The 27,562-nt window shown below is 60.3% G+C and overlaps 3 protein-coding genes, 1 long non-coding RNA gene and 1 other non-coding gene across 7 annotated transcripts in view; 1 reads left to right on the top strand and 4 right to left on the bottom strand.

The window, feature by feature from the left end:
• LOC112544049 (butyrophilin subfamily 1 member A1-like) overlaps positions 1-27,562 on the bottom strand; it is a 165,328-nt gene that overhangs the window by 37,399 nt on the left and 100,367 nt on the right. The gene's annotated exons all lie outside the window — the stretch shown is intronic.
• Positions 288-4,575, bottom strand: LOC142823187 (uncharacterized). 3 transcript variants are annotated; one of them, XR_012898483.1, is made up of 3 exons: positions 4,115-4,575; positions 3,692-3,757; positions 288-1,239 (listed from the first exon to the last, which is right to left on the bottom strand). It is a non-coding gene; the product is annotated as an uncharacterized LOC142823187 (long non-coding RNA). The 3 variants fall into 3 exon arrangements; XR_012898485.1 differs by having other exon boundaries at positions 288-1,236; XR_012898484.1 differs by having other exon boundaries at positions 294-924.
• TRNAK-CUU (transfer RNA lysine (anticodon CUU)) lies at positions 2,883-2,955 on the bottom strand. Its single transcript has one exon. It is a non-coding gene; the product is annotated as a tRNA-Lys (tRNA).
• On the top strand, positions 6,027-17,342 carry TRIM41 (tripartite motif containing 41). Its single transcript, XM_075913582.1, has 6 exons — positions 6,027-7,127; positions 10,317-10,412; positions 12,519-12,749; positions 13,262-13,284; positions 15,256-15,383; positions 15,719-17,342. The coding sequence occupies exons 1-6, from the start codon at positions 6,258-6,260 to the stop codon at positions 16,234-16,236; spliced, it is 1,866 nt and encodes a 621-aa protein (XP_075769697.1). The 5' UTR covers positions 6,027-6,257; the 3' UTR covers positions 16,237-17,342.
• On the bottom strand, positions 22,138-27,562 carry RACK1 (receptor for activated C kinase 1). Its single transcript, XM_075913735.1, has 8 exons — positions 27,362-27,562; positions 25,840-26,011; positions 24,339-24,486; positions 23,851-23,946; positions 23,548-23,658; positions 22,807-22,947; positions 22,449-22,559; positions 22,138-22,268 (listed from the first exon to the last, which is right to left on the bottom strand). The coding sequence occupies exons 1-8, from the start codon at positions 27,468-27,470 to the stop codon at positions 22,203-22,205; spliced, it is 954 nt and encodes a 317-aa protein (XP_075769850.1). The 5' UTR covers positions 27,471-27,562; the 3' UTR covers positions 22,138-22,202.

The following is a 27,562-nucleotide window of genomic DNA, read 5'->3' as shown; positions in this document are numbered from 1 at the left end:
CTAGAAGTAACAAAAATACCGGATGCGCTTGACATGACACCACAATCGACGTTCCATCTGATTTAGAAAATACCAAACAGGCCTATTTGCTTAATTTGTTTCCCAAACAGAAACCTCAAATACTGGACTGTCTGGTTCAAAACCGGACACCTGGCCACCCGATACTCTGTGGGGCTGTTTTTAAATACTACAAAAGACATCACACGACCAGCGTGGCCGGGTTTGAAACTAGATATGCAGTTTCAACTCGGAATGGCGGAAGATTAAGAACTGAATTTATTTGGGGTATCAGCTTCATGGCTATACAGAGAGGGGCATATTAAAGGAAAAGGGAAAGTCTATTCAAAGTCATCCTCTTGGGTTTAAACAAGGGGTTTTGTGGAGCTGCGCGGCGCGGGAAAACCGCTGCTGTGCGGAATAAAACTCTTTCCCCACGTAGATTGTTTTTAATCGGCCTAAATACTGTACACATCCGTGGCTTTGACAAAGTAACGCGTTCGTTCGTCCAGGACGTAACTGCCCAGGTTTTCTAGTTCCGGTTTAGCGTCTGCTAAACGAAAAGCAGTTTCAAGAATCCAATCCGCCCCTCGTAGTTTATTTCCCACAAAGTTGCGGTGAATCTGAAGTAACTTCAATCGCACCAGTGGTGCGTTCCAGAGGATAAAACGCAGTTCAAATTCCACAGGCCTTCAAGGTTGTTTTCAGTGCGTTCACGTCTTGCTTTCCACGAGTTTGTGGCTAGCCAATTTCATTCTGAATTTGTTAATTGAGTCAGATGCTCTGGTCCTGAAACCATTCATCAGACAGGGGGGCTGCCTTGCACTTTCATTAAAAACACTTTCCATTGTTTCTCAACCTTTTTTTAATAAAGTGTAAAGCCATGGATCCTAGTGCAGGGGAAATAATAGTGAAACCACGTTGATCCTAGTGTAGAGGAAATAACGGAGAAAAACCGCGGATCACAGAGCAGGGGAAATAATACTGAAAAGTACCCCCCTTTTAAAAAAATTGAAGTACCCCCAGTCCCTACAGTTTTCAGACACGCACCATTTTTTTCTACCCTTGCAACACATTTATTTAAACAACTTCATCGTCACCAGGCGGGCAATGACCTTTTTGGGTGTCAGAAGTACAAAAGTCATAAAGCGCTGTCAAACTTCAAACCACAAATTCAAGTTTTCTCCGAATTTCAGTGGTGTTGACTTCTCTTGAGTACCCCGAAGGGCACTTGTACCGCTGCTGGAGAAACACCGTGCTAGTTAATGCCCTCAAAAACCAGATTCGAAATAGGTTAAAAACCCAACTTGAGCCTCCTTTTCAGATCTTCAGCAAACACAAGATACACTCAATAAATAGTTATAAAACTCAGAGCATGGAAAAGTCACTGCAATGCACCTCCCTATAAACCAAAGGGTCTTTTTTCTCTGAACCTTGTATATTCTTTTATCCTTATCTGCTTCTTTTAACTCTCTGGTCTTTAGGTGCTTATAGATTACTAGTTCTGCTTATTTGGTTTTCCCTTTGGCTACGTCTAAACTGGAAGCCTTTTTCTAAAGAGGCTTTTTTGAAGGATACTTTCAAAAAAGCCTCTTTCGAAAAAAAGCGTCTAGACTACAATCAGTGATCTGGTAGCATTTCATAGACGAACCATCCACATGTTTTGTTAGTCTATTCTATAAAGTGCTACCAGACCATTTGTGGGGGTTTTTTTTTTAGACGACCGTTGGTACTATCGAAAAAGCAAGCCGCTTTTTCGAAAGAGAGCACCCGGGCTGTCTGCATGCTCTCTTTCGAAAAAGCCCGGTTTGCATTACCTCTAGAGCCTTTTTTTCGAAAGAGCACTTTCAAAAAAGGCGTTCTTCCTCATAGAATGAGATTTTCTGCGGTCGAAAACACCGCCGGGTTCTTTCGATTGACTTTCGAAAGAACGCAGCAGCAGCCTAGACGCAGGTAAAGATTTTTCGAAAAAAGGCCACTTTTTTCGAAAAATCCCTGTACTCTAGACACATAGATATTTTCATACCTTCTGCTCCTTGTTCCTCCCCCCCCCCTTTTTTTTCCTCCTTCCCCCCTCTCGCTTCTCCCCTATTTATTTTGGGTCTGCACACCCTAAACTCAAAGCTCTGGTCATCTGAAGAAGAGGGCTGTGCCCAGGATAGCTCATGATCCCATCTCCATGTTACGTTAGTCTATAAAGTGCTACCAGACCTTTTGGTGTTTTTGAAGTTTGTCTTGTATCCAATGTTAGGCTGAAGTCAGCCCTGGAGCAAATCTAGCCAAGTTGTGAGAGCCATTGTGTCAAGCATATGTATTATGAATGATTATTGTTGTTCATTAATACTGACTGTCATGTTACAATTGCAATTACTATTAATCAATATCATGCTGGAAACAAATGATTGTAAATCCAATTAAGAATAATAAACTGCTAAACTTTTGCTAGGTCCTGGTGTTTGAAATGTACATCCTGGCATGTCTGAGAAAAGCACAGGAAAAAAAAGAATTAACACCAACAACATTCCTCCCTTTTTTGCCCCCATGGTGCTGGGTAGGAAAACCACATGGACTCACTTTCGCTGCTGGACTTTTGGCTTGTGATTCAAATGCTCCATCAGTTCTTGGCCTGTCTCCAGACCAATCCCCTTTAAAAATCAGCCCAGTTCCCTGAGTTGCTGAGGAAATGCAGCTGGTCTGGGTTTAGCAGACAGGCAGACAGACCAGCTCAGAACTTGGCTTTGGAGTGGGGGGGGGGGGGGAACATGAGCCCCCCCTTGACTTAGCTGCCTTTACAAGACCAGCCAGACCCTGGAAACAGACACAACTTTACAGCCAGGGAGGAAAAAAGAGTTTAAAATAAAAAACTTGGGGTAAAAATTTTCAGCCGCCCAACGTGGGGCTCGAACCCACGACCCTGAGATTAAGAGTCTCATGCTCTACCGACTGAGCTAGCCGGGCTGTTGATGCAATTTCACCTAAAATAGGCCTGTCTCCTTTTCCAGTCTGGGCTTTGCCAAATGTCCAGCCCTATATTGTACTGACCCCAGACTTGCTTCCTATCCAGCAACTTCCATCCCCGGGGGAAAAGTCTGGCCTGGGATCTGTAGGAAACCCCTTGTTCCTCACCTCTGTCTCCCCAGGGGGATACCACCAGCGCCTGGGCTAAGAGTGGCCGGTTAAAATCAGCCCCCCTCTTTCCTCCCCCTCTCCGCCGGCTGCCTCCCAGAGAGGTTGTCGAAACTGCTTCAAAATGGGCCCTTCCGTTTTCCCCCCATTGGCGCGTGGAATAAATTTTGTGCGGTGCACCGAGGCCGGTGGCGATGTGCACCACCAGCAGACCGCGGGCGCTCTGCTCATCCGTTGGGCGGCATTTGGAGCTCTCCAGGGTGGCCATGTGTCCGGTTTTGGCCCCCGACAGTCCAGTATTTGCAACTTCTGTCCAGTAAAACAAACAGAAAATACCGGACATGTAAAATGTCGGGTATTTTCTGTTTTTCGGGGACGGAAGGCCGCTTGGGACAGTCTTCCCCTCCGCCTCTGGTGGGCATGGGGAAAGCAAGATGATATAAAGGCGCCGTAACTCTTTTGTGAGGTTGTTGTTAGGCTGTTTTTATTTCTCAACAACTTTGGTCCTCGTGGCCTTTTTTGGGGGGGGGGGTTTTTTGCTCACCCAATGTTTTTCCCGCAAACGTACCTGGGCCGAGGGCTCAGCGTCCAGGGAAGGCCGGCTGGCGAGGGCTCCCAGCAGTGAGGGAACCACCTGGGATGGAAGGAATACGTCCGCCCCCGTGAAAAGGGGTTAAACACGGCCCCTCGTGCCCTGGCTTTTTATGGATCTCAGCCTCCAGTGCCTCCAAGGATCCCACATGGTTCATTCAGCATGGCTGGACCTCAGAGTTGTTTCGGGGAGTTTTTTCCGGACACCTCCAAGTTAGGCCTTGCGGGGCGGCCCTCCCGGGACAGCCCTGCCTGCACCAGGCCTTCGACTACAGGAACCGAGGGGCCTCGCGAGCAGAGGACTGGAGAGCCTCGTGCTAGAAATTGGGGTGGGCCCCGCCGCACTTAAAAACGCCTCGCTCCCGCGGCGAGCCACAAAAGCGCCGCCGTGCGCTCTTACCGTGCCGTGGGCCGGCTGTTCCCTCGCGGTCGCACGCTGCTCCGGGAAATCCACGGCTCCGGGCGGGTGGGACGGGCGCGTCCGGGGACACTAGGCGGGGCGGGGCGCTAGGCGTGTCGTGGGGACAGGCTTCCCGGGCACCGCGCCGAGCAGCCGGTGGTCAAACTCGGGGCCGGTCCCCGGAAGATCTCTGTGCACCCCTAACGGGAGCACTCTTACCTACCCACCGCTGCTTCCCCCAGGGGGTCTCCTCCCGGCTCGCCACCCCCGGCTCCAGGCAGGCTCCACAAATGCCTCTTCAGCAGGGCCCCCTCCCTTCCGCAATTTTTTTTCTTTCGGTGTGGAATAAATTTTGTGCAGTGCACCAAGGCGCATGCCAATGTGCACCACCCCCGAGGCACTGCTGGCTGGGGGGGGCTCCAGCTCTCTCCTGGGTGGCCACTCCCCCCCCACACACCCTCCCTCCGCAACGTGCCCCCCCTCAGCACCTCCCACCCCACTGGGGGCGGGGCTTAGGGCGGCCCCGCCCCCACAAACGTAGGCCCCGCCCCTTTGGAATTTATGGGTGAGAAAGAGGCCAGAGCCAGAGCGCCCCCCCCCCAGCGTCTTCTACCCCACCGGGGGCGGGGCTTAGAGGCGGCCCCGCCCCCTTCAGCGTCATCGGCCCCGCCCCCTTGGAACTTAGGGGCGAGAAGGAGGCGGAGCCAGAGCGCGTCCCCCCCTCCTCAGCACCTCCCACCCCACTGGGGGCGGAGCTTAGGAGCGGTCCCGCCCCCTCCAGAAGTAGGCCCCGCCCCCTGGAACTCCAGGGGCGAGAGGGAGGCCGGGCGTGTGACGTCACACGGGGAGGCGGGGCGGATCCGAGCCGGAGCGCCGCGCGCAGAACCTCCCAACGGGCGGGGGGGAAAGAATGGAGCGTGGGGCCGGCAGTTCCGGTCACATGACGCGCTGTCCTCATCCTTCCCCCCCCCCTCCCTGCCGGAGAGCGGCGGAACGCGCGCCGGGGGGGGGGGGAGCCACTTCCGGTCACATGCCCCGCCGCGCGCCCGTGGCGGAGCGGTAAAAAGGTCCCGCCGCCACTTCCGGCGGAAACGGAAATAAGGCTCCCGCTGCCTCTTCTTATCCCCCCCTTCCCCCGCTTGCCTTGACAGCCACCATAGAGCGCGCGGGTAGAGCGTCCTCGGGCAGCCGGGCAGGGCCCCTAGTGGGGGAGGGGCTGAGGGGTCGGGGGACCCCCAGGAGGAAGCAGGGGGGCTGAGGACCCCCAGGAGGAAGTAGGGGGGCTGAGGACCCCCAGGAGAAAGCAGGGGGGCTGAGGACCCCCAGGAGGAAGCAGGGGGGCTGAGGACCCCCAGGAGGAAGCAGGAAGGTCGGGGGACCCCCAGGAGGAAGCAGGGGGGCTGAGGACCCCCAGGAGGAAGTAGGGGGGCTGAGGACCCCCAGGAGAAAGCAGGGGGGCTGAGGACCCCCAGAAGGAAGCAGGGGGGCTGAGGACCCCCAGGAGGAAGCAGGAAGGTCGGGGGACCCCCAGGAGGAAGCAGGGGGGCTGAGGACCCCCAGGAGGAAGCAGGAAGGTCGGGGGACCCCCAGGAGGAAGCAGGGGGGCTGAGGACCCCCAGGAGGAAGTAGGAGGGTCGGGGGACCCCCAGGGGGAAGCAGGAGGGTCGAGGGACCCCCAGGAGAAAGCAGGGGGGCTGAGGACCCCCAGGAGAAAGCAGGGGGGCTGAGGACCCCCAGAAGGAAGCAGGGGGGCTGAGGACCCCCAGGAGGAAGCAGGAAGGTCGGGGGACCCCCAGGAGGAAGCAGGGGGGCTGAGGACCCCCAGGAGGAAGCAGGAAGGTCGGGGGACCCCCAGGAGAAAGCAGGGGGGCTGAGGACCCCCAGGAGGAAGTAGGAGGGTTGGGGGACCCCCAGGGGGAAGCAGGAGGGTCGAGGGACCCCCAGGAGAAAGCAGGGGGGCTGAGGACCCCCAGGAGGAAGCAGGAAGGTCGGGGGACCCCCAGGAGGAAGCAGGGGGGCTGAGGACCCCCAGGAGGAAGCAGGAGGGTCGGGGGACCCCCAGGAGGAAGCAGGGGGGCTGAGGACCCCCGGGTGAAGTGGGGGGCTGAGGCTCTCAGGGGGAAGCTGAGGGCGGGGGGGGCCCATGGCGGCGGTGGCCGGGGAAGGCGGCCCCGGGGGGATGCCGTGCGGGCAGCCCAGCGCGGTGGAGACGCTGCAGGAGGAGGCCGTCTGCGCCATCTGCCTGGACTACTTCACCGACCCCGTCTCCATCGGCTGCGGCCACAACTTCTGCCGCGTCTGCATCACCCAGCTCTGGGGGGGCGAGGAGGCGGGCGAGGGCCGGGCCGGCTACGCGGCCGAGGCGGCGGGGCTGGGCGGCGCGGAGGACGAGCTGGACGACCAGGCCGATTACAACGATGAGGAGGAGGAGGAGGAGGAGGAAGGGGCCGAGGACGAGGATGACATGTGGAGCGAGGAGGACGAGGAAGCCGACTTCTGGGACGACCCGGGGGAGGACGACATGTGGGAGGACGAGGCGGGCGACGAGCTGTACTTCGAGGAGGACGACTACGCCGAGGAGGTGATGGAGGAGGAGGAGGACCTGGAGGAGGAGGAGGAGGAGGAGGAGCTGCTGACGCCCACGCCCCCGGCCGCCGTGGCGCCCCGGCCTCGACCGCTCCCCCCCTTCACCTGCCCCCAGTGCCGCAAGACCTTCTCCCAGAGGAACTTCCGGCCCAACCTCCAGCTGGCCAACATGGTGCACATCATCCGACAGATGCACCCGCTCCCGCAGCGGCTCGCGTCCCCGGCTGCTGTGGGGACCTCAGCGAGGCCCGAGGGGGCCGCGGCGCCGGGGGCGCTGGAGAGACGAGCCCTGTGCGAGAAACACCAAGAGCCCCTCAAGCTCTTCTGCGAGGTGGACGAGCAGGCCATCTGCGTGGTGTGCCGGGAGTCCCGGAGCCACAAGCACCACAGCGTGGTGCCGCTGGAGGAGGTGGTGCAGGATTACAAGGTACGCCGGTGGGGAAGGGTCGCCGGAGTCCGCTGGGCCGGGCGCGGCTGTAGAAGTGCAGCCGGTTAACCGAGAAGCGGATGCGAACACGTCCGTGCTATCGGCTACACGCGTTATGATGTAATGGCGTAGTCGATTAACCCGTAACCGAAGCGTATCGGTTAATGCTGCAGACGACGTGCGTTCCTCCCTCTTTCCCCCGGCCGGTACACTTTTAGCAGGCTGGCCAGCAGCCCGGCTCAGTCCTGGCTTGGGACAGGTCTGGGACCTGCCCCCTCTGCGGCTCAGACAGGCAGTCGGTCCACGAGAGCAGCTGGGTCTGAGACCAGCTCCCGCCTGGCACCCCCGCTGCTGCCTCTGATACAGCGGCAGCAGCGCGGAGTGTGGGGGGCTCCTCGGGCGTCTGCCGGCCCTGCCCACGGGGACTATCGAATGGTTAAGTAACTGAGAAGAATTCATGAGGCTGCTCGACTATTCAGTGAACCGATATGTAACCTGCCTAACGCGCATCCCTTCCGCCAGGACGTACGTTGGCAGGCTGCCTTGCGCTGGGTCCCGGGAGCTACCGCTCTCCTGGGACCCCGCGCATGCTGGGACTGAGGACTTGTGGCGGAGGTGACAAACCTTTTGTCGACTTCACGACTGACGAGTTACACGCTTTTTAACGTCCCTGGTGGGGTGTCTGGGAGCCGTTGGCGTGCCCGGGGGAGGCGCCGGGGCCCCAGTGGGTCCGGTAAGGCCAGCGCGTGGCTGGAGGTACCGCGTTGGCTCCGGGAGGCCAAGGGGGGTTCGTTGGCTGGCGGGTGACAACGTGGAGGGTCGGCTGGGACAGATGGTGGAGCTATGGGAGTGGAGTAGAAGGTTTTGCTGCTCTTCCGAGATACAGCACAGCGCAGACTCGATGCGGACCTAAGAGTCAGGGCAGGCAGCCTTCGACCTCTTGGGGGGCAGGGGTACACAGGCCCCTGAACCCCCCCGGACTCGACTCAGTCTGTTCGAGACAGCCCCTCTCTCCGCCACTGCTCACCCACTCCCCCCAAGTAGCCACACCCCTTCCTTTGATCAAACTCCTTCCCCGTGCCGGGTGAGCAATGGCTAGGCCCACCGAGGCATTTATGTGCGCCCGCTGAACTATCTGGGCCAGCCCCGCCCCCTGGCGCGCAGCAGCCCCCAAAGGTTGGGGACCACTGAGCTAGGCCATGGCCTTCGTGCCTGCCCTCAGGGACCACCCCCCGCTGGGCGGTGCACACGGACACACACACAGTCTCTGCAGAGCAGCACGGGGCGGTAGGGGTCACCCACAGCCCGACCCAGCAATCCGTGAATGCCCAGCCAGAGTGGACATCACAGCGTGTCCAGAGCCAGCGCTGCTGGGCACAGAGGGTCCCCTGAGCGCACATCCAGGCATTAGACCCGGGGACAGCCGGCAGCAAACCTGAGACAGGCAGGAAGACGCCAGGCCCCGAGCATCGCAGAAGGCTTTAGAGGGACGCCGCCGGCTTACGGCTCTGTTGCCCGGCGTCACGAGGGTGAGCCGGCCTTCTCCGTGCTCATTCCGGGGCACCTCCACGGAGGGATCGAAATTCTGGATCCGTGCTGGGCTCTCTGGGGGGCTGTGTGTCCAGCGCCCAGCACGGCAGCACCCCGGTCCGTGGCTGGTGCCTCCAAGGAGAACTCCCCTCGTAGCTCGAATCACAAATTCCGATCAGCGTGGCCCTGAAAATCAGGGCCCGGAGGGCGGGGTAAAATTTCCCCCTCGAAGGTTGGCAGGAGCCAGGCCGAATAGTCCTGTAACTAGAGGCGACTGGGAGCGGCGAGCGCGTGTATTTTATTTCTCTCGCCAGCTTTTCCTGTGTGCGTGGCCGGCGCCTGACGCCAGGCAGGGAGGGATCTCAAAGCGCCTGCGTGGGCTTTCGGAAGCTAACGAGGCTTGGAGTGGGTTTGCCGTGGGGTTAGCCCGTTGGGCCCGGGATAGCGGAGAGACGAGGAGGGCGAAGGCAGAGCTTTGTCGGACCAATGTCTGTCGCATCGCAGCTACGTCGGTTCGGGATGTCGTCGACCGGCCGATACGCAGGCACTTGGCTAGCTGCCGCCCTGCGTCGTACGGCCTTGGGGAAACCGGCGAGCAGAGACGCTGGGTCAGTCCCTGTCTGGTGGGTCTCTTCTCTCCCAGCTACCGCTCTGCGTTGTGCGGCCTGGGGAGGTCTCGTACTGAGACCCACGGCGGAGGGCTGACCCAGCGGTTTTCCCTGGGCTGTACAGCGCAGAGCGGCCGCTCGGGGAGGTTATGCCGCGCACCGGTGCGAGCCAGGCTGGGCGCCGGGACGGCCTGCCCTTCTCGGCTGATGGGTAAAGACCTCGACTGACTCCTCGCTTAGGAAAGTCGCCGCGTTTTAACCTCCCTGATTCCAGTCGCATGGAGGCATGAGCCTAGCCTAGGCTAAAAAGTTCAGTCAACTCACGCCTTGGAGTTACAAGAGTCCTGGCCCCCGGGTAGGTGGCTGCCGGGGCATGTCCGTCGATGGATCTAGCGAGCACCCCTTGAAAAAGCGGGTGGCCGATGCTGACCCATGCTCTGGAGGCACCTGCAGTGTCCACCCCCAAGCGCCGCGCTGCCGCGTGTCGCAGGCTGGCGACCCTCAAGTGTGTCCCTGGGGACAGAGCTGTTTTGTTCCCTGCGCTGGCTGGCTTCAGAGGTGCGGGCGGTGCCGGCTGAGGCCGTGGCAGCGCTGGGATTGGCCACAGAGCAAGCGCACGGCTCTCCCGGCCAGCGTGGGGTGCCCTCGGCACACGCCTCCCGGTATGGGCCCTGGCTTGGCGTGCGTGTCGCATCAGTAACACCCGTAGGGTGCAGGATCTGGCACCCCGGTCGGTAAAGAAAATACCTCCTGGGCCCACCAGTCAAAACACAGGCCAGGCCAGGGGAGAATTGGGCCCCATTTCGCACATGGGGAGCTGAGCCCCAGAGAAATCACGCGGCTCGCTCTAACTCACGCAGGGCGTTTGCGGCAGCGCCAGGAACTGAGCCCTGGTTTCCCGGTCTGATGCTCCTTCCCGCTAGACCAGGCCCGTGGCGGTCAGACTGGCTGGCCTCGAAACCCAGCAAGGAAAACCTCCACGGGGGGGGAAGACTTGGGGAGAGAGCTATCAGGGGCGAGGGAAAACTGTTTATTTGTCGGTTCTTCCTAGATGAAACTCCAGGCCCACCTGGACCCGCTGAAGAAGAAGCTGGACGCGGTTCTGAAACAGAAGTCGAGCGAGGAGGAGAAAATCACCGAACTGAAGGCAGGTGCCGGTTCCCCCGCCTGCCCGCCCTCCGTTTGCTCTCCACCCTGGCACTTAGGCAGTGGGAGGTCACGTCCAGGGGCCAGGTACCCTACGTGTCCGTGAGCCCCCCGTGGGGGGTCGCTCTCAGCCCCTTCCGAGTGGATGCTCCAAGGCGGTGAAGCGGGGCCAGGAAAACTCAGCCCTCCGCTGAGCCGGCGGCCGTGTCGGGGCAGTCCAAGCCGGGACTCGCTCCGACTCTAGCCGATGTCTCTGCCAAGTGCCCTTGCCTCTCCCCACTGTCTCGGATGGCCTTGCAGGCGGGGTAGGGCTGGACTTCGTCTGTAGCCTGCTGCCCAAGGTCACAGCGCCCTGGTTTTCCCACAGCCCGGCCTTCCCCGGGGTCCCCAGCTGTGTGTTCACTGGGCACCCTGTCCCGGAGCCCTGCGGGCGAGGGATGTTCGAAAGCCACAGGCATCTCGCCGGTTACACGATGACCGATAAGCGGCTCTGCACGTCAAGGGACTGGAGAGCCGGCTCAGTCCCGGGACCCCTCCTGCCGCTGGGCGTTACAGCGGTAGCGGGGACCAGCTGCCGGGGCTGAGCCGGCGTGCGTTCCTGCCCGCTCTCAAAACCCGTTAAATGCAGAGCCACGTGGAGAGCAGGGAAGGTTGCAGGAAAAGGCTCTGTCCCCACCAGCCGGCCGGCAATTGAATTTCAGCCGCACAAAGCGAGGGGTTTTCTTCCCTGTGTAACTAGCGGAGGGGTGTTTAAATACTGACATTTCAGCCAGGGACAGGAAGAGATCAGACTGCTGTCGTAGCAGGAAGTACAGCCGTTTCTCACGCAGTTCAAACACGATTTGTGTGTGTCTGACGTCCGTTCGTAACAGACTCGCTGGGAGCGTTGGCTGGTCGCGTTAACCGATAACGATTTGTGTGTCTGACATCCGTTCGTACCAGACTCGCTGGTCGCGTTAACCGATAACGATTTGTGTGTCTGACGTCCGTTTGTACCAGACTCGCTGGTTGCGTTAACCGATAACGATTTGTGTGTCCGAATTCCGTTCGTACCAGACTCGCTGGTCGCGTTAACCGATAACGATTTGTGTGTCTGACGTCCGTTCGTACCAGACTCGCTGGTCGCGTTAACCGATAACGATTTGTGTGTCTGACGTCCGTTCGTACCAGACTTACTGGTCGCGTTAACCGATAACAATTTGTGTCTGAATTCCGTTCGTAACAGACTCACTGGGAGTGTTCGCTAGTCACGTTAACCAATAACAATTTGTGTGTCTGACGTCCGTTCGTAACAGACTTACTGGGAGCGTTCGCTGGTCGCGTTAACCGATAACGCATCTGTGAATCGTGTCACTGACTAGGCTCGCATTTCTCAAACTGTGAGTCCCGACTCCCCTGGGGGGTCACGAGCAACTTAGAGGGGGGTCGCAGTATCTCACATTTTGAGAACCCCTGGACTAGGTTACCCCGTCCTGGCTGCAGGGGGCTAGTTCTCTTGCATCCCCCTCCTGGCGTTGTCTTTGGCAATGTATACCCCGCTCCTGTCTGCGAACAGAGACCGGTTCCCTCGCGCTCCTTCTAATAAAACAGTGAATCTGTTACCGGCGGAGTTCAGACCCAGAGAGTAAAACAAACCGTGTTTAAGCCGTCTGAGAAATGGCTGTACTTCCTGCTACGACAGCGGTCAGATCTCTTCCTGTCCCTGGCTGAAATGTAAGTGATTAACCCCTCCGGTAGTTACAGAAAGGAAAGAAAACGGCTCGCTCCGTGCGGCTGAAATTGAATCGGCGGCCGGCTGGCGGGAGACAGAGCCTTTTCCTGCAAACTGCCCCCCTCTGGGGTGTGCCAACCCACTTGTAGCCCAGCTCCCGGTTCCTCTGTGGGCCTTTGCCCTGCGGGAATGTTCCCACCACCCCTAAACCGTGGGGAAGCCGGGGCGGATTCGGCTTTGCAGCCAGGCCGGGCCGGTGGCTGGCATAGCCGGCCCGGGGCCGCCAGGGCCGGTAGCTCCGAGGCGCTGAGCCGGCGCGGCGTGGGCTGAGGGACCCGCTGCCCCGTGGCCAGGACGGACTGAGCCTCCCCGTGACCCTCCTGCTCCCCGCCCCAGAACAAGACCAAGCAGGAGGTGAAGGAGCTGGAGTCGGACTTCGAGCTGCTGCACCAGTTCCTGATCGGCGAGCAGGTGCTGCTGCTGCACCAGCTGGAGGAGCGTAGCGAGGCCCTGCTGGCCCGGCAGCGCAGCAACATCAGCCAGCTGGAGGAGCAGGGCGCCACCCTCGGGCGCCTCATCGCCGAGGCTGAGGACAAGAGCCGGCAGGACGGGCTGCAGCTCCTGAAGGTGAGCGCTCCCTGGCTCCGCCCCCTGTGCCTGGCCCTGCCCCTTGCCCGATGGGTGGCCCAACTGCAGAAGCCGCCTCCACCCGCGTCCCAGCCACCGATTCGCAGAGTGCCCCAGCTAGGTTTGTGTGCTGGCTGGTGGTGCGCACCCGCGCATGCCTGGGGGTGCTTAAAATTTATTCCGCACATGGGCGGCCACGATGAGAGGGCGCATTGGGCAGCGCAGTTTTTTTTGCCCTCTCTCTGTCCCCGAGGGACCGGTGACACAGATACACCCCCAACCCACTCCGGGGAGAGGCAGTTGGGCCCGAAATAGAATTTGCAGTGGGGCCGCTCCCGTACTCAAAGCAAGGGGGCTGGACTGGCTGCCCTCCTGGGGGCTTTTCCAGCCCCGGGAGGCTGGGGTCCTAACGCCAAGGAGCTCTCGCTGAACCGTGGCCGAGCGGAGCGTGGGCGCGGTGTCCGTCGGCCGCTCGTGTGCAATCGCTTTCTTTTTTTTCTTCCCCTTTTCAGGACATCAAAGACACCTTCACCAGGTCAGTTCTGCGGTACTTCCGTCAACATCCCCCCGCCCCCCGATTGCCCCTCGGGAGGGTGCGTCTGTTGAAACCGATGAGCCCTACTTAGCACCGACACGGCGCGCTCACGAGCTCTTCGGGCCTTCCTTTGGCGAGGCGCGCCCCTCTGGGGAAACTGAGGCACGAGAGGGGGCGGGGCGTGACTGACCTAGCAGGGCCAGGAATAGAATCCAGGCCTCTTCAGTCTTGCTCAGTGAGTCTGTTCACACCGGCAGCCCGTTGGGGCTCCGCCCGCACGCCTCCCTCCCCCCCATCTGGCCCCCTTTGTGCCAGATGTTTTTATGTGACGCTTCAAACCAGATCCCGGCGAGGGGTGTGACGGGTTGACTGGCGGCCTTCTCTGATCGGAGGGACGGGTGTGTCACTTGGGGTCCTGGGAGGGCGGTAGGCCAGGAGTCTTCAGGAATGTAAGATGAATTTTGAATGTGTGCGCATAGACCATCCGAACAGCCAGACGAGGTCAGATCAAAGGCCCATCTAGCCCGGTGTCCTGTCTGCCCATGGTGGCCAAGGTCAGGTGCCCCAGAGGGAGGGGACAGAACAGGGACTCGTCACATGATCTCTCCCCTGTCGCCCGTTCCCAGCCTCTGACAAACAGAGGCCAGGGACACCCTCTCTACCCATCCTGGCTAACAGCCGTTGCTGGACCTAACCTCCAGGAATCTATCCAGCTCTTTTTTTGAACCCTGTTAAAGCCCTGGGCTTCGCAGCGTCCTGCGGCGAGGAGTTCCACAGGTTAACTATGTGCCCCGCGAAGAAAAAACTTCCTTCGGTTTGTTTTCACCTGCTGCCTCTTCGTTTCATGGGGTGGCCCCTCGTTCTTCTATTGTGGAAACGAGTCGATCGCTTTTCCTTAGTCACCTTTTCTGCACCCGTCATGGTTTTATCGCCCTCTCTCCTATCCCCCCCGAGTCTCCTCTTTTCCGAGCTGAAAAGTCCCCATCTGGTTAATTTCTCCTCAGATGGGACCCGTTCCAAACCCCTCCGCATTTTTGGTTGCCCTTCTCTGAACCTTTTCCAAGGCCAGTAGATCTTTTTTGGGATGAGGCGTCCACAGCTGGACGCAGTATTCCAGACGTGGGCGTCCCATGGATTTAGATAAGGGCAGTAAGATGTTCTCCGTCTTCTTCTCGATCCCTAACGTGCAGTTTGCTTTTCTGACGGCCGCTGCGCACGGAGGGGATGTTTTCGGAGATCTCTCTCTCTCTCTCTCTCATAGTTCTCGAGAGGAGGGCACAGTGGACGTGTGTAAGGAGTAAAGCCGGGGGGAAACGTGTCTTTTTTTTTCCCCTCTTGGGGATGTTTTCTTCTGGAAAACCTGAATACCAGAAAACTCCGTGGGGCAGGGCCGTCCCAGTGGCTCATGGGATGCGGTTCCGCAGCTCCCGGGACCCCCATGATGCACCATGGTCTCTCCTCTCGGAGAGGGGAGGCGAGGCGGCGTGCTCGGAGACTCTCGTGAGGTGATACAGTCTGCCTGAGAGCTCGGCCTGTAGAGGAGAAGGGAACCAGCGTTCCGACTCCCAGGAGGCCGTGCGACTTCTAAGTCGACTATTTCGATTTGGGGGGGGGGAGAGAGAAATCAGAATCTTTCAAGGAGAGGAGAAAATTCCTCTCTCGAAAATCGACTTTTCTGCTGCGAAAGATTGGACGGGTGATGGTCGGCCCGCCCCCGCCGTGACAGACGTCCTGCCCCCAGGGGACACAGGAGGGGTCCTCAACTCCTGCCTGTCCGGGGGGTGAAACACTGGAATAGTTGCCTGGGGGGGTTGTGTTGTCTCCACCCCTGGGGATATTTCAGAGCAGGTTGGACAGACGCCTGCCAGGGAGGGTCCAGACGGGGCTGGGTCCTGCCGCGAGCGCCGGGGACGGTGCCGACCTCGAGGTCCCTTCCGGGTCTGTGACTCACGGCCGTGCTCCCCTTGCCAGGTGCGAGAGCGTCAAGTTCCAGGAGCCGGAGCCGGTGCCAGTGGACGTGGGGAAGAAATCCCGCAACTACTTCCTGCAGGACGTGGTGATGAGGAAGATGGAGAAAGTCTTCAAGAAGGTCCCGCAAGGTAAAGGAGACCGGCTGGGGGAGCCCGGACCCCGCCCCGGGTGCCCCACCTGCGTGGAGCGGTACGGCGTGTCCGCGTGGGCGTCCCGGCCCGCCTGCCTCGGCCCTCACCTGCCCTGGCCTCTGCTGCTCCCTTGCAGTCCTGACCCATGGCCTCTGTCCTGCCAAGCTCTGTCCCGGCTGGGATCAGGGCCCCGTGGTGCCAGACACAGCGAGAGAGAGGCCCTGTCCCGGCTGGGATCAGGGCCCTGTGGGGCCGGGCGCTGCCCAGACACAGGGAGGGACAGACCCTGCCCCCCGTGGCCCCTCTCACTCCCCTGCCTGCTCTCTCCGTAGCCGACGTGACCCTGGACCCCGACACGGCCCACCCGCACCTGAGCCTGTCCCTGGACCGTCGGAGCGTGAGGCTGGGCGACCGCCGTCAGGACGTGCCCGACAACCCCAAGCGCTTCGACTCCGACTACTGCGTGCTGGGCTCGCACGGCTTCAGCGAGGGGCGGCACTACTGGGAGGTGGAGGTGGGCGGCCGGCGGGGCTGGGCGGTGGGGGCGGCCCGGGAGACGGCCCGGCGCAAGGAGAAGACCGGCGGCCCCTACCAGAAGCGGGAGATCTGGTGCGTGGGCGCCAACGGGAAGAAGTACCAGGCGCTGACGGCCACGGAGCAGACGGCGCTGCCGGCGGGGGAGAAGCTGCGGCGCTTCGGCGTCTACCTGGACTACGAGCGGGGCCAGTTGTGCTTCTACAACGCCGAGAGCATGGCCCATATCCACACCTTCAACGCCACCTTCCGCGAGCGCATCTTCCCCTTCTTCCGCATCCTGGCCAAGGGCACCCGCATCAAGATCTGCACCTGACCCCGCCGCCGCCCGGCCCGGCCCAGCCCGGCCGGGCCTTCCGGAGCCTGCTGCGCCGCCGCCCCGCTTCCAAGCGGCGTTCGCACCACTGCTGGCCCGGCCGGGCCTTCCGGAGCCTGCTGCGCCGCCGCCCCGCTTCCAAGCGGCGTTCGCACCGCTGCCTCCGCCGCTCCCCCCCAGCCTGTCTCTGGCCCGAGGTGGAGACCCAGACAGGGAATTGCGAGCCCCCTCGCCCACACACGGGCCGGCCCCCCTTGTGCTGCTCCTCGGCTCGCCCCACATTTTCGGGGAGCTTTTGGCCCCGCTGCAAGACTCCCGGCCAGCTGACGCCTCCCCAGCCCTCGGCGGGTGCGCTGGTCTAATTCCCGGCCGTCTCTTCTCGTCTGCGGCCAGCACAACCCCCCCGCCGCTTCCTTCCCCGCAGGTGTTCGGACCAAGCCCAGCCCGGCAGAACCATTGCTCCCCACTGCCCTCCCTGGATCCAGCCTCCAGAGCCCTGCGTTTTCCACCTTGTGTCCTCCTGTTCCCCCCCACACACACTTTCCCTCCGTCCTCTTGCTCTTGGGCGTCAGGGCACTGCTGCAGCCGGGGAGGCACGTCGCACGTTGGCCGTGCGCTCCTGAATCGCGCTTCCCCGGGACCGGCTCCCTTCGCCACCCTGTACAGGACTGTGCCCGCTGATCGGTGGGTGCGCGAAACAGCCTGCGCAGGCGAGGCAGACAACGGGAAACTCCCCCTGCAAGCGTGAGGAGATGCCAGCGAATCACCAGCTAAAAGTCCGGAGTTAAACGACTCTCACGCGATTCTTGGCATGGCGAGTCCTGCTTTGCGGAAGGCTGTTGCCATCTCTCACCGAGGTCGCTGGGTATTTATTTTATTGTCTATGCTGTTCCGCCCTTCTTCCTTTCGTGCTCCAGTCTCCAGCGACACCCCCCCACTAGAAACCCTCTGCCCGCCCCTGCTGTGTGCGTTGCGTTTTGGTGGTGGTTTCGTTTCTGTTGCCGTTACAAAGCTAGGTTGAAATATTTTTGGCTAAACCGAGATTGAAATGGAGATTTAGTTTTTTGAAATGTTGATAATTAATAAAGAGAGGATTGTACAGTTTCGTCGTCGCCTCTTTGGTCTTGCCTGAGCTGGGGGCAGGGTACAACCAAAAGTGGGTCCGGGAAGGAGATTCAGTTCGTTTCCAAAGCTACACAAGTCATTCCGCTTTACTCTGCGCCGATCCGGCCTCTGCGGGAGTCTCGTGTCCCGCCCTGGTGCCACGTTTCGGGAAAGCCTGAGAAAGTCCAGCAAAGAGCAACAAAACCGACTGACGGTCTAGAAGACGTGAGGGAAGACGGAAAAAATCAGGCTTGTTTAGTCTGCAGAAGAGAAGACCGAGACGGGACGTGAGAGCGGTTTTCAAGTATCTAAAAGGGTGTCATGAGAGGAGAGGAGAGAAATGGTGGTTTGTCACCTCTGAGGCCAGGACAAGAAGCCGTGGGCTTAAACGGGAGCAGGAGGAGGTCAGGTAGGAAGTTTTTCCTAATGTCCAGTCTGGTTAAACACCGGAATAAATTCCCCGGGGAGGTTGTGGAATCTCTCTCACTTTCAGAGCGGGTTCGACAGACACCTGCCATGGCCTAGATCAGTTGTTCCCAAACTTTTCGGTCGGCATCACGCCCCCTTTTTGAGAATCTCTCTTTCTCTCACACGCACACACACATTTATATTTTGCAGCCACGGGCGAGTCGATTGCATTTTTGGTCCAGCCCTGTCTGTGATGCTTAAATTGAATTCTTTGAGGAGTGAGTTCTAAAAAGCCTAACCGGTCACGTCCGGAGTCATCGTCCTGATGCTGGTTGAGGGTTGGGAGGCAGCCGGCAGCCCCGGGCAGGGCAGCTCAGGGGGTCTCCACGTGCCATCCTTGCCTCCAGACGCTGCTCCTGCAGCTCCCGTTGATCGGTAGTGGAGCGCTGTGGCCCATAGAGGCTGTGCGGTCGGGGGCTGTTGTGGAAGGGGGTGGTACTGCAGGCCTGGTGCTTTCGGGGGTGGTGGAGGGGCTGGGGTTAGGGTGAGTTTTAGAGCCACAGCAAGCTAACCCCCCAGCACTCCCAAAAGCAGCTGGCATTACAGGAGAGGGTCAGGGCTGCATTATGACCTTCGTGGGCCCTAGAAACTTTTGCCTAAAAGTTATTTTTTGATGTAACTTTAAATACTTCTGCTTTAGGCAAAATTTCGTAGATTTTCGTGAGCCCTAAAAGTTTCATTGTTTTCTGTGTGAGAAAAGAAATGCAAACCTTTTCTTCGATCCTAAATGTTCATTTTTCTCCCTTCTGATTGTAAAAGAAATTAAAACATTTTTACAGGCCTCTGAAAGTAGCGTGGGCCCCAGACCCTGTGCCTAATGGATACGTCGGCCTGGGAGAGGGTGGAGGTGTAAGTCCCATTGATCCACAGGCTCCAACCCACAAACCCTCCGCTGGCCACAGCTCACTACTGATCAATGGGAGCTGCAGGAGCATTTGGGGAGTGGAGGGTGGTGAGTTCAAATCCCACCAAGCCTGGGAGCAGTGAACGCTGCTGCTGGCAGTCCAAGGCAGGTCCCGTCCTGGTCTCCCCCCCCCCCCCCCACCTCCGAAAGCACCTTACCCCCCCATCTACAACAGGTCCCAACCCCACAGTCTCCACCGACCGCAGCACTCCACCACCGATTAACGGGAGTTGCAGGAGCAGTGTCTGACAGCAAGGACAGCACATGCAGACAGACCCCCTCTGCTGACCCGCCTGGGGGCCGCGGGGACAAACCAACCACCCTCAGGACGATGACTCCGGCCATGACTGGTTCGGCTTTTTAGAAATTATTACTCGAATTAAATTTAAGCATAAGAGAAATGGACGTTAGGCCGTGCACACGCCAGTCGACAACTAAAACCACATTTTGCACGCAGTGAAAGTTGGCACAACCTCCCATCTAGGTTGTGGGGCGGTAGACGAGAGGCAAGGACAATGTGGCCTTGTCTAGACTGGCCAGTTTTTCCGGAAAATCAGCCGCTTTTCTGGAAAAACAGCCAGCTGTCGACACTGGCCACTTGAATTTCCGCAAAAGCACTGACTTCCTACTGTCTGAAATCAGTGCTTCTTGTGGAAATACTACGCTGCTCCCGTTCGGGCAAAAGTCCCTTTTGTGCAAAAGGGCCAGTGTAGACAGCTCAGATTTGTTTTCCGCAAAAAAGCCCTGATGGTGAAAATGGCGATTGGGGCTTTTTTGTGGAAAAGCGCGTCTAGATTGGCACGGACGCTTTTCCACAAAAAGTGCATTTGCACAAAAGCCTCCTGCCAATCTAGACGCTCTTTTCCGCAAATGCTTTTAACAGAAAACTTTTCCATTAAAAGCATTTCCGGAAAATCATGCCAGTGTAGACGCAGCCTGTGTGTGGGTGAGAATAACGGACACACACTTGGTGTGTGTGTGTGTGTCAGACAGATTTGCACTGTTAAACTCCCCCCATGCCCGTCTCCGAGGCAGTGAGCGGGTGCAGCCTGACCGTGGGTGGATGCTCCGTCCCAATGTCCACTCCAGACCCCACCCCACCTCCCTATCTTCACTTCTCCCAGCTCTGCAGAGCCGAGAAGGGGGCACGACAGGACTTGGGATGGAATTTGCCGTCCGCTGTTGCGAGCGGTACACGGCCAGAGAAGTGAGCCTGTCTTAGCTCCACTGTGCCACCCCCAAGAGACCGAGGGGGGATAGGACAGAGGTCTATAAAATCATGAGTGGGGTGGAGAGGGCGGATAAAGAAAAGTTATTTATTAGTTCCCTAAATAGAAGAACTAGAGGACACCAAATGAAATTAATGGGGAGCAGGTTTAAAACTAATAAAAGAAAGTTCTTCTTCACACAGCGTGTAGTTAACCTGTGGAACTCCTCGCCAGAGGAGGCTGTGAAGGCTAGGACTAGAACAGAGTTTAAAGAGATGCTGGATAATTTCATGGAGGTTAGGTCCATAAAAGGCTATTAGCCAGGGGATAAAATGGTGTCCCTGGCCTGTTTGTCAGAGGCTGGAGAGGGATGGCAGGAGACAAATCGCTTGATCATTGTCTTCGGTCCACCCCCTCTGGGGCACCTGGTGCTGGCCACTGTCGGCAGACAGGCTACTGGGCTAGATGGACCTTTGGTCTGACCCCGTACGGCCGTTCTTATGTAACAGGGGAGGTAGGGAGGATGGAGCGAGCATGGGCAGGGTTCAGAGAAGGGGCACAAAAGAGTCGGGGGAGGGTGTTTGGGTTGGAGGTTGCGCTTCGATCACTAGTGGAATTCAGCATGTGAGCTCGTACGTAAAAAAGGATGGAGACCAGTGGCCTAGTTTCACTCGCACCCTACTAGCCATGGCTGGACCTAACCTCCGTGAATCGATGTAGCTCTCTTTTGAACCCTGTTACAGTCCTGACCTTTACACCATCCTCCAGCGAGGAGTTCCACAGGTTTGCTGCGTCAAGAAAAACTTTCAAACCTGCTGCCTCTTCATTTCATTCCCAACCCCTCATTTTTGTCACCCTTCTCAGAACGTTTTCCAATGCCCCTGTATCTTTTCTGAGACACGGCGCCCACGGCTGTAGGCATCCCATGGTTTTCTACAGAAGCCATAAGAGATTGTCTTATTCGCACTCCCTTTTTCAGGGCTTCCTAGTGCTCTGAAAGGCGGAGTTCAGTTCCTTGCCGCTGCTACTCCCCAGCAACCCATGGAAGAGCAAGTTGCCTCAATTTCTCCCAGGGCTGGGGGGGAATCCTCATGCTTCAGGTTTTCCCCCTGGGCCGGGGTCAGGACAGGACCCCCCCCACCTTTACCCTTAGTGGGGTCGTAAAAACTCTCCAGCCGCTGACGCATCAGAGGTGACCACAGAGGGCGACAGGACAGTGAGAGGGAAGGAGGGAGGGGGGCCAGGCTGCTAAGATCTCTCCTTCACCCCAACTCCTGCCCAGGCACTGCTGCACCCAGTCTACCTCCCACCACCTTCATGGGGAGGGGGTTCCATGAGTGCTTACGGAGTGCCCACCCCCGGAGGACAACCTGAAGAGGGCCTGCTATAAAGCAGGCCAAGACCCGGCGGAGTGGCCGCACACGGCCTTGCGCTGGTTATAAGAGTCCCATTGGCAGCGGGTCTAACTCGGCTTTCGCCCCAGAGAAGGATGGGAGGGGAAAGCGAGGCAGAGAAGGGCAGGCCAGGGCTCCTAGTGGCCGGCTGTGCCCCACAGCTGCGTGTGAGAGCGTGCACCAAGCCACTGAGGCAGGGACGATCCATTGCCGAGTTGTTTGCAGCCCGGAGCGTCCCCTTGGCCTTCCCAGGCGCGCTGCTTGTGAAAACGGAATTCCGAGTCGCCGGAGGTCAGACATTGAGAAATTAGCCGCCCGGTGAGATTTTTCTGAAGAGCCCCTCCTACCCAGGGAACAAAGCAGGAAAATCCCCAGGGCCCCCAAACCAGCATGGTCCCCACCCTCCCCGGTCATGTTCCCGCTAGTTTTCTCCAGCCATGTGCGGAATAAATTTCTATGTGCACCGGCATGCAGGCGAATGTGTCTCCGGGCGGTGTACACGCTGCCAGCGGTGGGCGCTCTGCCCATCTGCAGGGCAGCCCTGGAATCTCTCCTGAGTAGATGCCAGTGAGGGCAGTTTGGGGGAAACGTAGCCCCCCTCGGCCTTCATTACGCAGCGCCCCAGCCCACGTCTAGGTGCAATTTTAGTCGCCTTCGGCACAACACCGCCACGATATCTTTACACAGCCAGGCCGGCAAGACCGGAGCCCCTGCCGAGCCAGGATGGGCCCCGCGGCCGGGGCTACGGGCCCTGTGTCCTCCAACACCCCAGCCCCTGCAGCCGAGGCCTCGGCGTGGCAGAGACGACAAGCACAGGCCCCCCAAACCTCCAAAATCGACTTTTTATTGGGTATCTTTACACAAGAGGCAGGCGGGGCCCCGGGCCCCTCACCGGGTCCCGATGGTGACCTGCCAGACGCGCACCAGGTTATCCGTGTACCCGGCGAACAGGGTCTGCGGGGGGAGGAGAGAAAAGACAAGTCAGTCACAGGCGGGCTAGGGCCTGACGGGGACAGATCTGCCCTCTCCAGGTGCCCAGGGAGGGGCTGAAGCTAATGGGTCAGGGTCTCCCGCCCCGCCCCCCAGCCCTAGGACGGTGGGGGAGGGGGCGTTAAAAGGCCGGGTGCCGGTTACCTGCCCGTCCGCGGACCAGGCTAGCGAGGTGCACTGGGGCGGCTCGGCTTTGCTGCTGGTGCTGATCACTTCCTGCTTCAGCTCGTCTACGATGATCTTGCCCTCCAGGTCCTGTGGGGCAGAGGGGCGCGGTCAGAGAAAAGAGCCGGCCGCCGGGGCCCCCCCCCGGCCCAGGACAACCCCACAACCCTTCACCAGCCCAGGACAACCCTCTGCCGGCTCAGAAACAGCCTCTGGGTTTCCGCACGGAGAAGCAGTCAGATTGCATCGTGTGTTTCATCACGGCCTGGCCTCTGGGTACGCTGCCCCACAGGAGTGACACGCCCCCCTTCCCCAGCCAGCCGGGGGCGCCGCTCACCCAGATCTTGATGCTGGGCCCGGTGGCGGCGCAGAGCCAGTAGCGGTTGGGGCTGAAGCACAGGGCGTTGATGATGTCGCCGCCGTCCAGCGTGTACAGGTGCTTGCCCTCGTTCAGGTCCCACAGCATGGCCTGGCCGTCCTGGGGGGGCAGGGGGAGAACGTGTCAGACAAAGGAAGAGCCCCCACCCCAACTGAACTTTGAAGCGAGGAAACGACGCACTTCGGTGGCCAGGCAGCAAACGGTTCACCTGCGGAACTCCTTGCTGCAGGACAGCTCCGAGAGAAAGGGCAACCGATACTGCTAGCGATCCCTGCTACGTGCCCGTCCGACGCCCGAGGGAGTCTCAGAGATGGGGGGGGAAGGGAGGGGTGGAAAACCACCTCAAATTCAAACCCAAGAAGGTTTCCCTTGGGCAGAGGCCCAGGAGCTCAGCCGGCAGAGAGGGGGAAGCAGGCTTGGGGCGGACAGTCGCAGAGCTTTGGGTGGGAGTCCAGGGAGGGTCCCAGAAGGCGGCTCAAGGCAGGCGAGCGGCCGGCAGATCCGGACAGAGGAGCAGAAGGAAGCAGGGACCAGACAGACAGAGGCCGACACCCATGAGTATCCACAGGAGGCGCGTTGCCTCTTCGGCGCCGGATCCCCGCTGGGTCGGGGGGGGGCTCGGAGGCGGCCCCGGGAGGCAAGGCACGCCCGGCTGCCCCCGGGAACAGCGAGAGCCCCGCCCCGCCGCGGGGGGCCCACCTTGCCGCCGGAGGCGCAGAGGGAGCCGTCGGGGGAGACCGTCACGGTGTTCAGGTAGCCCGTGTGCCCGATGTGGTTGGTCTTCAGCTTGCAGTTGGCCAAGTTCCACACCTGGGGGGCGGGAGAAGGTACCAGGATCAGCAGAGACCCCCAAGCCGGCCTGCCCCCCACGCGCGGGATTTCAGGAGCCGCCCCACCCAGGCCGCCGAGTTGTTACGGCCCCACAGCGGAGCGCCCGCTTCTTCTTCTTCTGGTCCATCCTCAGCCCTTCCCCTGACTCCAGGGCAACCTTGCCCGGCTCACCTTCACCAGCTTGTCCCAGCCGCAGGAGACGATGATGGGGTTGCTGCTGTTGGGGGAGAAGCGGACGCAGGACACCCACTCCGAGTGGCTCTCATCCTGCGGAGAGAGGGGGGAGCCAGGGGTCAGACACCAGCGACCTCCTGCTTCCGGGCTCTGTCCTTCACCCCCCCAGGGCTCTGCCAGCCCCCCCAAGTCCCATCATAATTGCAGGACATGTCCTCATGCCCCAAGGGGTCGGCAGACGTGTCAGATCTAATCATCGGGACTGGGAGGGTAGCTTGGAGCCCCGGCACCCCTGGGGCCATTACTTTGGCCTCACTCGGGGAGACTGCCCCCAGGACCCCCCCCCTCCCCCAAGTCCGGAGGAAAGCCCCCCCTTCCCCAGCTAGACTTTGCCTCCGGACTCCTGGGGGCTGTGCCCAGCTGGGAGAAGGGACGGAGGCCTAGTGGTTAGAGTGGCGAGAGGAGCCCCCCGGCCCAGGGCTCACCTGCACGGTGTACTTGCAGACGCCCAGGGTGTTCCACAACTTGATGGTCTTGTCCCGGGAGCCCGAGACGATCTGCCGGTTGTCGGACGAGAAGGCCACGCTCAGCACGTCCTTGGTGTGGCCCACGAAGCGGCGGGTGGTGGTGCCTCTGCATGGAGGGGAGGGGGAGACGCCCCAACGTCAGGCCCAGGCCAGCCCCGGGCACCTCCCTGCAACCGCCTCTGCCTCCCTCCGCCCAGGGCAGGAGGGGCAAGAATTACTGCTGGGGGCCCACTCCTAAAATGTGGCTAGTGGTCTAGGGCCATGCTCCTCCGTGGTATCATAGAATCATAGGACTGGCAGGGACCTCGAGAGGTCATCGAGTCCAGCCCCCTGCCCTCAAGGCAGGACCAAGCTCCGTCCACACCATCCCTGACAGATGTCTATCTAACCTGTTCTTAAATATCTCCAGAGAGGGAGATTCCACCACCTCCCTTGGCAATTTATTCCAATATTTGACCACCCTGACAGTTAGGAATTTTTTCCTAATGTCCAATCTAAACCTCCCCTGCTGCACTTTAAGCCCATTACTCCTTGTCCTGTCCTCAGAAACCAAGAGGAACAAATTTTCTCCTTCCTCCTTGTGACACCCTTTTAGATATTTGAAAACCGCTATCATGTCCCCCCTTAATCTTCTTTTTTCCAAACTAAACAAGCCCAGTTCATGAAGCCTGGCTTCATAGGTCATGTTCTCTAGACCTTTAATCATTCTTGTCGCTCTTCTCTGTACCCTTTCCAATTTCTCCACATCTTTCTTGAAATGTGGCACCCAGAACTGGACACAGTACTCCAGCTGAGGCCTAACTAGTGCAGAGTAGAGCGGCAGAATGACTTCACGAGTTTTGCTTACAACACACCTGTTGATACAACCTAGAATCATATTTGCTTTTTTTGCAACAGCATCACACTGTTGACTCATATTCAACTTGTGGTCCACTATGACCCCTAGATCCCTTTCCGCCATGCTCCTTCCCAGACAGTCGCTTCCCATCTTGTATGTCCCCCCATCACAGCCCCATCATAATTGCAGGACATGTCGTCACGCCCCCGGAGGGGGGTCGGCACAGACACACCAGGTCTAATCATTGGGACTGGGGGGAGGCGCCTCCGAAAATCCCGATGCCCCCCCGCCTGGATGTCCCCAAGACCGGCCATGTCTCGGCGGCACGGCCTCTTCAGGGGCAGGGGCTCCGAGCCGACCCCTGGGCGGTGCCGGTCCCGCTACCCCTAACGGCCGAGCGCACGTTTCCGGGGACCCAGAGCAGCGGGTGTGCGGGAGTCTCCCTCGTGTTTTAGACTGTACATTTCAATCGGTCACGAGACCCCCCTCCCAATGTTCCCCTGCCCCGTTTCTGGCCCCACTAAGGGGACCCAGAAGCCAAGGGGCTCTGGGAGGGGGATCCGGTTGCCGGCCTCCCCCCGTGAAGGGCGGGGCAGCCAGGCCATCGGACTCGGCACTCACGTGGTGAGGTCCCAGAGGCGCAGGGTGCCGTCCCAGGAGCCGGACAGGGCGAATTGCCCGTCGGAGGAGATGACCACGTCGCTGACGAAGTGCGAGTGGCCGCGCAGGGCCCGCTGCGGGATCCCGTAGTTGGTCTCGTCCCGCGTCAGCTTCCACATGATGATGGTTTTGTCTGCGCCCGGGGCGGGGGGGGCGTTAGTTCGCTCCCAGGGAGCTTTGGGGCCCCCTTGTCTCCCCAACCGGCGGCTCTTCCCATAGCGCTCTGCTCCCGCTCCGTCCCGGCACCCTCAGCTCTCGCATTCATGATCCTCAGCCCCCAGCAGGGTCAACGCACAACCAGTTTAATCATCGGGGCTGGGAGGAGGGGCGCAGAGCAGCCGGGCCCACCTGGGCAGAGCCCACCAGCAACCGGGTCAGCGCGGCCTGGCACAGCTCCGGGCAGGCGGACTCGGGAAGGCCCCAGGGCCCCTTTCTACGGGGCCACCCCCCCCATGGTGTTTGGGTCTCCACCCCCAGCCCAGCCCCCCTGCGTCAGCTACCTGAGGCGCCCCCCAACTCGGCCCTATCCCAGCAGCTCTACCAGTCACTGCCTCCCAGGTAGGACGGGCCTCACTGATGGGGAAACTGAGGCTGGGGGGAAATGCGGCCCGGAGGCACCCAGGGCCAGGAGGAGCCTCCGAGGTTGAGAGGCGCATGGAGGGGAGAGGGAATGGGGGGGGGGGGGGGACGGACAGGTGGGCGGGCAGGCCCCCGGCGAGGGGAGGAGGGGAAAGAAGAGCCGGGCACTGAACCCAAGCGCCCAGAGGCCCGGCCTGGAGCCTCCGAACCACCCCCAGGGGGGAATTTAACCCCCCACGCCCCAAGGTGCACCCCCAACCCCTTAGCCCCTCCCCCCACACCCCAAGGTGCATCCCCAACCCCTTAGCCCCTCCCCCCACACCCCAAGGTGCACCCCCGCCCCTTAGCCCCTCCCCCCACGTCCCAAGGTGCACCCCCGCCCCTTAGCCCCTCCCCCCACGGTGCACCCCCAACCCCTTAGCCCCTCCCCCACGCCTCAAGGTGCCCCCTTGCCCTGCCCCCCATCCCCTGGGGCCCCTCCCCCAGGCACCCCAACTCTGTGCCCCTCCCCCCAGCCACGTGGTCTGACCCACAAGACTGACCCCCCCCCGCTGAATGGTTCTTTCCCCTCCCCCCCCCGCACATGGACTCCCCCATTGCCCCCCTCTGCACTGAGATGGTCCCTCCCCCGCCACGTGGGCGAGTTGGTCTCTCCCTGCCGCTCCCCCACGTTTCCCCCCACCCGGGTGGTCTTTCCCGTCTCCCCCGCGCCGGGGGGGAGATGGTCTCTCCCGGGAGGGGAGGGGGCTCGACTAAGGAGATGGTCTCGCCCAACCGCCCGTGGCGCACGCGGGGGCAGATGGTGTCTCCCAACGGCCGCCCCGCGAGGGGAGCGCGCGCGGGCCGGGGGGATGGTCTCGCCCAAGCCCCCCCCCCGCGGGCCGGGGCCGATGGTCCCGCTCACCGCGCGAGGCCGAGAGGATCATGTCCGGGAACTGCGGGGTGGTGGCGATCTGCGTCACCCAGCCGTTGTGGCCCTTCAGCGTCCCGCGCAGCGTCATCTGCTCCGTCATGGCGGCGGATGGCGGCGGATGCGGAGCCGGACTCCCCCCGGCCTGGGCCTGCTCCCGGCGACGGCGAGAGCGGAAAGGAAGCGCCGGCCTGC

Source organism: Pelodiscus sinensis, chromosome 32 (assembly GCF_049634645.1).
Source record: "Pelodiscus sinensis isolate JC-2024 chromosome 32, ASM4963464v1, whole genome shotgun sequence".
Lineage (NCBI taxonomy): Eukaryota > Metazoa > Chordata > Testudines > Trionychidae > Pelodiscus > Pelodiscus sinensis.
This window is presented reverse-complemented; position numbering and strand designations above follow the sequence as displayed.